The 12,097-nt window shown below is 41.8% G+C and overlaps 1 protein-coding gene across 1 annotated transcript in view; it reads right to left on the bottom strand.

The window, feature by feature from the left end:
* LOC126195019 (uncharacterized) overlaps nucleotides 1-11,695 on the bottom strand; it is a 91,550-nt gene extending 79,855 nt beyond the window's left edge. Inside the window, exons 1-2 of the mRNA XM_049933451.1 lie at nucleotides 11,549-11,695; nucleotides 3,993-4,200 (exon numbers count right to left, since the gene is read on the bottom strand). Of these exons, the coding sequence (XP_049789408.1) occupies nucleotides 3,993-4,200; nucleotides 11,549-11,695 (355 nt within the window). The remainder of the gene's footprint in view (nucleotides 1-3,992; nucleotides 4,201-11,548) is intronic.
* Nucleotides 11,696-12,097: the final 402 nt, after the last annotated feature.

The raw sequence follows: 12,097 nt of genomic DNA, 5'->3' as shown, positions 1-12,097 counted from the left end.
ATTTAACAATAGAAAATGCTACAGTCTCTTTTCTCTGTGAGGTACTGGATGGGTCAAGCAAAAGGTTTCGAGCGCTAGGCATATTTTTACATTTAACTGAGGTGTTTTGCTCCAGAAGCTGGACTATTACGGAATACGAGGAGTAGCTAACAATTGCTTCACCTCTTACTTTAGCAACAGACAGCAAAAGGTCATTATTCACAGTGTTGAGAATGGCTGTTACGTGGGGTATGAGTAGGGTACAGTGAAATTTGGGGTGCCCCAGGGATCAGTGTTGGGGCCACACCTATTCCTTATTTACATAAATTATACGCATTTTCTTACTATGGGTAACTCTAAAATATTTCTCTTTGATGATGGTACTATCTTGGTAGTGAAGGATGTTGTGTGCAACATCGGCTCGGTTTCAAATAGTGCAATTCATGACATAATTTCATGGCTTTTAGAAAGTAAACTAACTCTAACTCACAGTACGATTACGTTTTTACAGTTTCTAAAACACAGTTCAACAAAACCCGACTCCTTAATTTCACAGAATGGATATATGATTAGAGAAACCTGACAGTTCAAAATACTAGGTGTTCACACAGTAAACTGTCATGGAAAGCCCACATACAAGATATTGTTCAAAGTTTTAATGCTTCCATTCTTAGTATTGTAACGGTATCCGAGTGATCGCTCGACACTAAATTTAGTATACTTTGCTTATTTTCATTCGCTTATGTCGTATGATATTATATTTTGGGGTATCTCTTCCCATTCTAAAAGTATATTTTTGGCTCTGAAACGGGAGGTTCGGGCAATAAATGGTGTAAGTTCGTGAACCTCTTGTCAACCACTGTTCACTAGTCTGGTTATTTTGACATTGGCCTCTCAATACATATATTCCTTTCTGTCATTTCTTGTTGACAATATCAGCTTAATCCCCAGAATAAGCAGCTTTCACTCAACTAATACTTAGCAGAAATCCAACCTGCATTTGGATCGGACTTCCTCAAGTCTTGTGCAGAAAATTGTGCAGTATACTGCTGCATCCATTTTCAATAACTACCACAAGAATTCAATAATCATAGCCTTAATCCACGCGCTTTCAAATCGAAACTGAACAGTTTCCTCATGGGTTACTGTTTCCATTCTGTCGAGGAGTTCCTTGAAAAATTAAGCTGATTCTTCCTGTATTTTTGCTTGCGTTTACTTTAACTTATGGCGTGACTTTTTTCGGGATCAGAGACATTTTATTTTTATCTGTTGTTACTTTTACGTTGTAATTTCATGTACTGACACTTTCCATCACCTTGGCGGTTTTCTCCTCAAGTTGGTTCTACGGAACTTCACGTTTAAATAAATAGCTAAATGCACCAGTCCATACCATTGCTGCCACTGTTGGTGTATCGTTCGGCAATCCTCCTGCTGACCCAGGAGCAGAGGGAACGGAAGTCTGCCAAGAACTCCGTCAGTGTGCTGTGGATGCCAGGGCTTTAATCTCGAGGATCATTGCCTGTGACTAAACGTAAGTGTTCAGGTACGCCCCTGAGACAAAGCAACAAACCGTTTTCACAATTGAGGGGTCGATCATCTCCACGACCGAATACTCGAAGCAGGTTCGCAGTGCGGCCAAATGAATGCTCATCGTTTTTTTTTTTTTTTTTTTTTTTGGTCATTCGCAGTGTTGTGGATCAGGAAGTCGTAGCCACGGGCCAAACCATCACTACCGAGTTCTGCTACCACCTTTTAAGGTGTCTGAGGGAGGACTTTTGGCGAAAGCGCCTGGAACTTTGGCACGCGAAGAATTGGTTGATCTATGGTGCCAATGCGCCCGTTCTCTGCATTCTTTCCAAACTTGTGTTTCTCACCAGAAATCAGATTATCGCACTTCCGCATGCACCCTACTCGCCAGATTATGCTCCTGCGGACTTCACCATCTCCAGCCCGATGGTAGCCGTTTCGCCGCCATTCAGGAGATCCACCACGAATCGCACAGTTGCTTAACACACAGCGGAAAAAAAATTTCGAGGACGCGTCTCAGCAGTGGGTAAAACACTGGGAGCGGTGAAGTGCTTTACGAGGTGACTATTTCGAAGGTTACGGTGTGTTAAAGTGGAAACATAAACCATGTTCATTCCCGTTAACAGAACTATTTTGCAGGTCCTTCACATGTGTCCGTTGTGCTCTAGTAATAGCTGTCAGCTGACCTCTATGGCTCCGCTCCACAGCGTAACCCTCAGCCTCAAATGACAGACTGCTCCAGTCCACGGCTTATCGTGGAACATCCATAAAATTCCTTTTCATGTCCATATAAAAACTTCGTTTCCCCTTCCATTCCTCACGTAAGATCAGGGCTATGTTTAGAATCATTGCAAATTGACGGGGTTCAATACACCGTCCAAAAAATATCTTGAACCATTAATCGTGTTTTTTTTTTACTGATGCCTAATGTTTTTGATCTGGAGATTTAAGGTCTGAAATTACTTTCGCTTTTAATGCTCTGGTTTCCGTGCAATTTTGCGGTTAGATTAATTACTTACAAAGACGATGGGACAAATAAATGATATCAGATTGTTGCCGAAATATTAAATGAGATTTTCCAGAAGTAGTGCACAAACGAAACAGCGTGAAACGAATTTAGGTCTCTTTCCAAAATTGCTGGTGAAAGCCTCCAGATTGCGAGAAAAGCGTGCGATGAATCATAGTGTAATAGTGTCATATTACCGAAAGCCGGAAGAAGTCTTTCTCGATATTTTACAGAAGGAAATAAGTATATTTAATTCTATGATGTTTCAGGTCTTCTCTAGAAAACAGGCGTTTTATCGTACAGGCAAAATCACTGGCGCTTATATGTAGGCAGTTCAAAACGCAGTCCAAAGTGTGCCCTATTACATAATGAAAATGTCCATGCACCGGGATCCAGATTGTCATAATGCGTATTTATGAGAGGAGCATAATGACATTAAGTCTGTCGTTAAAACACTAAAACACCAGAAGCTGAATGGTAATATGAGTAGATCCCAAAATGTTTAACTTTCTGTTAGTCAACAGAGAAGATTTACAACTTATCCCTGGTTCATGTGCATATGGGGCAGCCGAGCAGGAGATAGGCACTGGGACAGGAAGGAATAGCCCATACGTGAGACTCTTGAAGCCGGTATGACAAATGTTGTCAGTGAACCAAGTTCCAGCCGAAGGAAAATATATTTACCTTTACTCCATGTCAAACTGGGTTTGACTATTTGACTATACTGTTTGACAAACATTACATAAAGATGGTGAATGCTTCCAACATATAATCAATGCTCTTCCTGCTTTGCCCCTTTACAATATCAAGGCAGCAGTAAGTGATAAACAATTTGTCACAAATATGTACATCAAGCAAAGGGCTGAATGTGAGTCTTTCGTGGTGGTAATCTGAAATCAGCACCCTTAAAACAGGTAAGAACAGTTTCTAATAACGATGCAACAAATCCCCGCCACTTCTAACATGAGCTTCTGTCCGTCTGTTTCTTTTATAGATTTCCCCTTATGGCTTTTGTCGTCAATTTGGCGAGAGAGCGTCCCAAATTTCGTGTACGTCAAAACTACAATTCTTCCTCAAATCCCTGTCGCAACGTAACGAATTCAGTAGGAATCATATCAGCTCTTTCTATATGCCACACAGTACTGTTTGCCTGAAACTGCACTCGAATACATTCCATTGTGGTTGAGGAGAGCTCCACGCCTTCCCGTAGTGTGTCACTTGAACTCGTGAGTCGCCAGATGCGTAAAGAATTGTTTCAGGTGGCCTTCCTGAAATAGTGCCCCAGCCAGCAGGGGGGCTGGCGGCACTTTGGAATTCTGGGGACTCAGAAGAAGGCTTGTGTTCATCTCTTACAAAACAAAGGATGAATGAAAAGGGATTTGTTCCTATTCCTGTATGTGTGGCACACGTATGTAGCGCGTAATAGGCGATTGTGTGAGATCGAGTTGGCTGAGAGAAGCAGTTGAGGTGTCGTGCTCACCGAGAGGGAGGTCGGCGTTGACGACTGCACAGACGGCTCCCGAGCACAGTGTGGCCACCATGGCGGGCAGGAAGAGCGCCGACCTCCTGGAGCAGATGGCGACCGTGTGGCCCTCCCTTAGGCCGGGAACAGCCTTCTGCAGTGCCGAAAGCTCTGCCGCCGCCTGCCGCAGCACCCAGTCTGCCCGCGACTCCTGGCCCACCACCACCTGCACCAGAACACGCACACAAACGCAGTCACAGCTCTCCCATCCACTACAGAAGTAAACTCACTAGAATAATTTGTAAATTGATGAGTGAGAAGCGCTTGTGGTGCGAGAAACGGGTTTGCCAGGATGAACGTTACAGCTGGCGATAAGGATGGCAAGGAATCAGCAAAAGAATTTAGCAGTGTTATCCAGCGAGCGGACTGTGTTTTAGTGTGTTCCTCCCATTTGTTATATAATACGTCGTCGAACATATTATGAAGTTACAGTCTCTCCTCCGAGATTCCTATCCACATGCGCAGACAAATCTCAGAATCTCCTTTAGGGATTTTATACAGTTTTCACTAATGAACAAAATTATTCATGAGCAATGTTTGTGTATATACAATATAAAAACAGGAAAAAAATTGGAATTATCCGAATAGAACAGAGATTGGTAGGTGTGATATAAATGTACAAACTAATGATCATAATTTCAGATAAATTACATAATTTCTTATGATTTATAACAGAGAAAGAGCTCAAAAATTTAGTTACTCAGTAACGCAATGGTCCACTTCTCTTATATAATTTATTACGGCAAGGCCAGACAAGAACACTTATTCCCACCCTTGAGAAGCTGACGCAGTTAGTTAATAGTGCTGTATTACATATCATGATAAAACGTTCAATGGAAAGTACTCACTCTCTAGGAGACACAGATCCTAGGGAGGAACATGGGTGTCATGGCCCTTTTTCAGGAAATTTTTAACGGAAAGCGTTTCAAATTTTGTATATATTAGTAACCAAATTTCTCAGCCAAGGCAGAAAAGGCAGTTCACTTTATCCATTATGGATGAAGAACTGCAACTGTGATTTCAATCGGCGATTTATTGGGGAAAAATACCTAATGAGTTGCTTATTTCGATTTTTTCATACGATTTATTTTCTGTACCATCAACTAGTTTTCGAGCCACTGGAGGCTCCGTCATTTGATCCAGAGCCACGACCAAGGAGTCGTGCTGCATGTGATGCACATGAAGTTCTGGCAACACACACCTCATACGGTGAGCTTGCTGTGTCTTTAAAAATAGTTAATAACAAAAAACCAAAAGAAAACGAGATGGTAGAGTATTTATACCCTAATATACAGTTGTTCGGAAATTTCCGTTACAGACTTCTAGGACATGTAGAAGGGGGTGAGTGAACAATATTTTGAGTAGGAACCCGTGTCCGGAAACATCACTCAACGACGCTACAGAGTCTCAAATTTATAGGCGCCTGCGCCTGTAAATATATGTATATACAAGATGACTCGGTGACCATGTTTCAGACCTTCTAGCATGGTGGAGAAGGATAACTGTATCAATATGAGGTAAGTGTACCTCTTCGGGAAACGAAGGAGTCGAATGTTATAAGCGAAAACCGTTCTGATACCTCCCACAGTGGTTTACATGTACTGGTGCTGTTGTTGCTAAGACTGTAGGGGTAGTCCACCATTAGAAGTGATAGTATATACTTAAATAAGGAAAAGCTATGAGCAGTTGTTCAATGTGTTTCACAACAGCGAAGACGAACAAGTGCTCATAGCTTTCAAGGTATGCATTTTAGAGCCCATATTTACTAGGCTTTTTTCTGTCTTTGTTCATGCTACCACCCGTGGAATTTGCATACCCTACTTTCTTAGCAACAAGAGAATTGGTACATGTATTTCAAATGTCAGAGGTAGCAGAATGATTTTGCTTGTAACTTTCGATGCGTTTGTTTCAAAAACCAAGAATCCTTACCTCATTTATCCGTCTCCATCTTTCTTGAAAGTTTGTAACATCATCGAGGAATAACTCTGCATATGCATACATTTATAGGCCCTGGCGCGTATAACTTGTCACTCTGAAGCATTGTTGGATAACGTTTCCAGAGGTGGGTTCTTATTCAAAATATTATGCACTCACTACCCTCTACAAGTCGTAGGTATTTCAAATGGGAATTTATGAATAACCTGTATAGCTAAAAAAAGAAAAATGAAAACAAAAAATAAGAAATCGGGGCATGGGGCTTACGTGGAGTATGGTTCCCACTGGGGTTGCAGCAGACATGGAGTTCAGTTTTACAATAGTCCTATTCAACATCTACAGAATAAAAATTGCACTTCCAGTAAACGAAATGTTCTGTAGCCTTGAAAGAACTTTAAGCAGGGCTCCACGCAATCAGTACTACCAAATTTCTTCAATTAATCTGAAAAATTTGTAGTAAAATATTTGCTCTAACTCACATAACAGGGAAACAACATCAGCTGTTTACAGTGCTTGATTCTTGGTAAAAATAAGTTAAAATATCTGGGACACCTTCAGTAGTAAAATATGCGGTGGCGAACAACTGTTAACTTGGATCGTAACACACAACACGCTTTGATATACTATTACAACTGTTAGCAGATAGCTATCAACACAAGCTACACACAATTCTCTACCAAACTACTTAGGCATATGCTTAATAATTCTTATGTAATACCACGAACATGAGATTCCTCACAGAAAGTAAATAACAAGATCAATTTACAGCAGAATGTCTCAGTAACTGAGTTCAATCACAGGGTATTTTAAGCAAAACGCTTTAGGATTCACTCAGTGGTGCTCACAGTCGTAGTTATCTAATCTGAGTTGGTATCGTTCACCTCGCGGACATTCTCCTCCTCGATTGAAATCGCTGTCCACCCCACTGCACTCCTCTTTTAATGGGAACTGCATTTTACCACCAGTCAATTTTTCAAACCTGTGTCTTTTGTAAGACAGCTTTGGCACTGGTTTTGCTTACTTCTGCGGAATCCACTATCTTGGGATATGCTTAACCTACCGACGGAAACCAGCATCTTCACTGCCGAAGCTCTTGCGTTTGAAGAAGGCCTCCCATATGCGGCAAATCAATTCGACGACATCCTTGTCGTCACGGATCCGTGGAGTACACCGGAAAACCGACAATGGGTCCGCAACACTAACCACTTTGTACTCGATGCAACTAAGTTAATCTATCAGTATGAAAATCGACATAAACGTGTTCAGTTAATAAGGATCAAGGGACACTCTGGTACCTATGTCACGAGGTGGCGGACCATAAGGCCAAACAAAGTGTTATTAATGGCCAACCTTATTAAATGTGCCTTCATACACAGATTTTGTTCCTGAAGTAAAGAAGAAGATCCATCACACAGACATGGGAGGTCATAAGAATGTCTAAAGGAAGACACTACGCCTCAGTACAGCCGAGTATTCCGCGAAGAACCTTGTTCTCCCTCATCAAGTTATCCAGACTATATACCACTAATATAACGCACATCCGGTTGAGTCATGGTTGTTCACATCTTTATGGGATGAAAGTTCAGCCGTCTCCATACTACGAAGGTCAGCGAACTGAGAATGCAGACCTCAACCATGCGATACTAGAGTGTCCACTCTATGACAAAAGTGCAAGTTTCCTAAGGCCTTGATCAAAGCAGGATTTCGTCAGTCTACAACTGCGACGGTCCTGATTCGACGGCTGACAACAGTGACTACCTCAGCGTGGCCCATTTTCGGTAAGATGCTGATATTCTATTATAATTTCTACGCAAAGTTTCTAGCATTAGAAGTTTTGATATATGGGCTGTGCTGTGTATGTGTGAGCTTATAGAGGGTATCATGAAGTTTACCTGGAATTAATGTAATTTGCAATCTCTACCCCGTATATGTTATATTTTGTACCAAATCTGTGGTTACTCACTGCTCTGGCTAAATGGTTAATGCCGAAAGTCAATAAATTATACTAACAGCATGAATTTCGACGCTTCCGACAACCTTCGCCTTACGATGTATATTTCCCATTTTAGCCTTTCAATGATTATCCATTTAAGAGGTTACGCATTTAATCAAATGGCTCTGAGCACTGTGGGACTTAACATCTGAGGTCATCACTCCCCTAGAACTTAGAATTACTTAAACGTAACTAACCCAAGGACATTACACACATCCATGCCCGAGGCAGGATTCGAACCTGCGACCATAGCGGTCGCACGGTTCCAGACTGTGGCGCCTAGAACCGCTCGGCCATTGCAGCCGGCACGCAACTAATCGGTTTACTACTTGTATGTTGGGACATCTTAGATTCTCTCTACCCCTTTAAAGTGAACAGTTAGTGTCACCTGAAGATGCACATATAACAGTGTGCAATGGTTGGTGTGCCTAACAAAGGAACCTCTAAACATCTAATGCGAAGTTGATGAATTTTCATTCGCTTCAAAGAAATATTTTGAACAATTTTTCTTAAAGGTTTTGGTGAATTTTTGGAAATTTCTTTACAGATCAATGTCTCTTCTTTAACCGTATTATAAAGCAGCAAATTATTTAGAAAATTAAGATCTGTAAACCACATACATGATACTTAATCTTTCTTCTGCGTATTTGTGATTACTTTATCTATAAAAAAAGTGACATTACGATGTTACCTTCTTCCCTTTTTGACAACATCACAATAAAAATATAAGTGCATTCGCTGCTCCGTTTCCCCAGAGGCAGTTGGGCCATTTTATTTTAATCTTTCTTTTATTTTGCAAAATGACCAATTCCATTTTCTTGTTTTAATTATGTGACGCAAGTCATTTGTGGCAGTTTAAATTAAGTTGGAAATGACTTGCTTAGAAACGCAACGGTCGATCGCCATCAGCGCACTATCGTTAGTTTATGGAGCTAGCATCTAAATTCGAAGTCCAGCTAGCGCATTACAACGGGGTATCACTTACATGAACATCAGCTATGTATGCAGTTATTCATCACCAAGCACGTTATTGACCAACAGTGACCATTTCGGGCCGAATTTAATTTTGATTGAAGCTAGTAAAGCCAATTAAGTTGGTTTTATTCAAACTGAAAACTAAAGAGTATTTAAAGCAACTTGAGTTGAAAATGATAATAACAGCACCGTTTTTTCTCCTTTGAATGGGGCCATTTTCTTTGAGACTTTATGATACACTATAGCACGGTACTTATTAAACTGATAGCTGATACGAAAAGAACCACTTCAGGCACCGTAAAAGCAAGATAAGAGAAGTTAGATCTCGTACAGAGGCTTGTAGATAGTCGTTTTTCCCTCCATCCATTTGGGAGTGGAACAGCAAAGCAAATATTGGCAATGGTAAGCACAACTATCATGATGTATTACTGTGTCAATTTTATTAAATATTTCTTGTAAGAACTGTAAATAAAGAGATTAGGCGCTGAGCGCGTGCACTAAGATCCCGATACTCTGTTAACTGCCAGACAAACATTTTCAATTGCAAGAAAGAAGCTCTCTACATCTACACTTATATTCCACAAGCCACCGAACGGTGTGTGGCGGAGGGCACTTTATTTGCCACTGTCATTACCTCCTTTTCTGTTCCAGTCGCGTATGGTTTGAGGGAAGAACGACTGCCGGAAAGCCTCCGTGCGCGCTCGAATCTCTCTAATTTTTCATTCGTGATCTCCTCGGGAGGTATAAGTAAGGGGAAGCAATATATTCGATACCTCATCCAGAAACGCACACTCTTGAAACATGGACAGCAAGCTACATCGCGATGCAGAGCGCCTCTCTTGCAGAGTCTGCCACTTGAGTTTGCTAAACATCTCCGTAACGCTATCACGCTTACCAAATAACCCTGTGACGAAACGCGCCGCTCTTCTTTGGATCTTCTCTATCCTCTGTCATCCCGACCTGGTACGGATCCCACACTGATGAGCAATACTCCAGTATAGGTCGAACGAGTGTTTTGTAAGCCACCTCCTTTGTTGATGGACTACATGTTCTAAGGCCTTTCCCAATGAATCTCAACCTGGCACCCGCCTTACCAACAATTAATTGTATATGATCATTCCACTTCAAATCGTTTTGTTGGCATACTCCCAGATATTTTACAGAATGCAATGTGGAGTATTGTGAAATGTTGTTAGAACGCGAAGAAGTGTAACGGAGATTGTAACTATTGTCTTCAGCTGATGCCGTGAACAGACGTGGAGAATTACGCGGAAATTTTCCGTTTAGTTTTTAAAGACAGACGTTTATTTAAGCGCTAGGGCGTATAAAAATCAGCTTAACTGCATTTGAATGTTAGTGAACACTACAAGAAGATTAATAAATAAAAGTTTGTGAAAAGGTGAGCTATTTCTCATTTGCAACGAACTTTACTGGAATGTGTAATTGTTGACTTGTACTACCACAGACAGTCGTCTCCCTTGATGAATGTGTGCCGGTTGTGTGCCGGTTAGAAGTTGCCCGCGGTCTAGTTCCGTAGGAACAGGCCTTCTTTCATACGAACTGTTTTCATTTTATCAGTAATTTTCCCCCATTCCGTCTGGAGCATTAAAGAATCATCGGAGTGTATTACTGCACCTACCCTGTAGTCAGGTCTGTCTATTGTTGTTGCTGTTGTCTTCAGTCCTGAGACAGGTTTGATGCAGCTCATCATGCTACTCTATCCTGTGCAAGCTTCTTCATCTCCCAGTACTTACTGCAACCTACATCCTTCTGAATCTGCTTACTGTATTCATCTCTTGGTCTCCCTCTACGATTTTTACCCTCCACGCTGTCCTCCAATGCTAAATTTGTGATCCTCTCTTGCCTCAGAACATGTCCTACGAACCGGTCCCTTCTTCTTGTCAAGTTGTGCCACAATCTCCTCTTCTCCCCAATTCTACTCAATACCTCCTCATTAGTTATGTCATCTACCAATCTAATCTTCAGCATTCTTCTGTAGCACCACATTTAATGCGTTCACTATATAGTGAAAGAGAACGACGGAGTCTAGCAGCATCAACGGCGGAGTGCAGAAGAGAGCTGAAACGTTCCAGCACATTTCTCTTTCAGATTACAGTGAATGTGAAGATTCAATTAATGTAGAAATACTTCGAACATTTTCTAGGTAAGCTCTGTCCCGATGTAGGATACTTCGGCACTGAAGAAGCTTTTTACTATTACTCAATCCATACAACAAAACTGTTTAAAACTTCATTAATTTATGAACAGTATGTAAATGTACAACTATTAAAGTGCCCCCCACCAAAACACCAAACGATGGATTGCAGAGTATATCTGTGCATGTAGATGTACCTATAGATGAAGGTCCACCTGGAGTGTTCAAACTGGCTCATGGAGTCGTATCTGAACCGACTGCTTCCCGAGAACGAATGGGGTACCTCAACCATTGATAAGACTCCGGTTTATTTTAATATTCATAGCCATGGTGCTCATGTTCTGATAGAAACGTTGGATGCTTCTGAAGCTTTTGTATTGTAGTTAGAAGTCCCCTGTACTCGCGCACTGTAAATGCATAATAAGCAAGTGCTCGTCTAATCACCCGTGCACCGACCTGAAGAAGGCGGTCTCCGTAGGCGGCCAACTTCTGGACGAGGGATGGCGCCAGGGGCAGCTCCGCCACCGCCTCCTCCTCCTTCGTCAGCGGGGGACCTCTCAGGAGCTGCAGGCTCTCCTGTGAGCCGCTACCGACCGTGGCCATGCTGCACTACTAGCGATAGCGAGACTCTCCGGCCGCTTCAGCTGTGTTCTTATCTCGTGGACTTCGCACTTATTTGGATAACGCAACAGCCCCCCACTAGTGGGAGTCGCGCATCCGCTAATTGCAGTACAGCAGTTATTACCTTGAAAGTCCTGTACAGCTAAAAAGACATCGGCGAGGAAAGATGTTACGTGAAGCGTCATTCCGCCACCCCGATACCGGTAATTTTCTCTTTAGTGCAGGTGTGTTGACAGTTATGTTGTTGTTGTAGTACAGGATGTTTATAATTAAACTTTAGCTACTCGAGCTAGTGTTGAATGAAAACTACACTCTCAGTCAAAAAAACAGACACACCACGAAGCAATGACTCGAATGTCACGAAAATCGGTACACGTGTTGTAC

This window comes from Schistocerca nitens, chromosome 7, assembly GCF_023898315.1.
Source record: "Schistocerca nitens isolate TAMUIC-IGC-003100 chromosome 7, iqSchNite1.1, whole genome shotgun sequence".
NCBI lineage: Eukaryota > Metazoa > Arthropoda > Insecta > Orthoptera > Acrididae > Schistocerca > Schistocerca nitens.
This window is presented reverse-complemented; position numbering and strand designations above follow the sequence as displayed.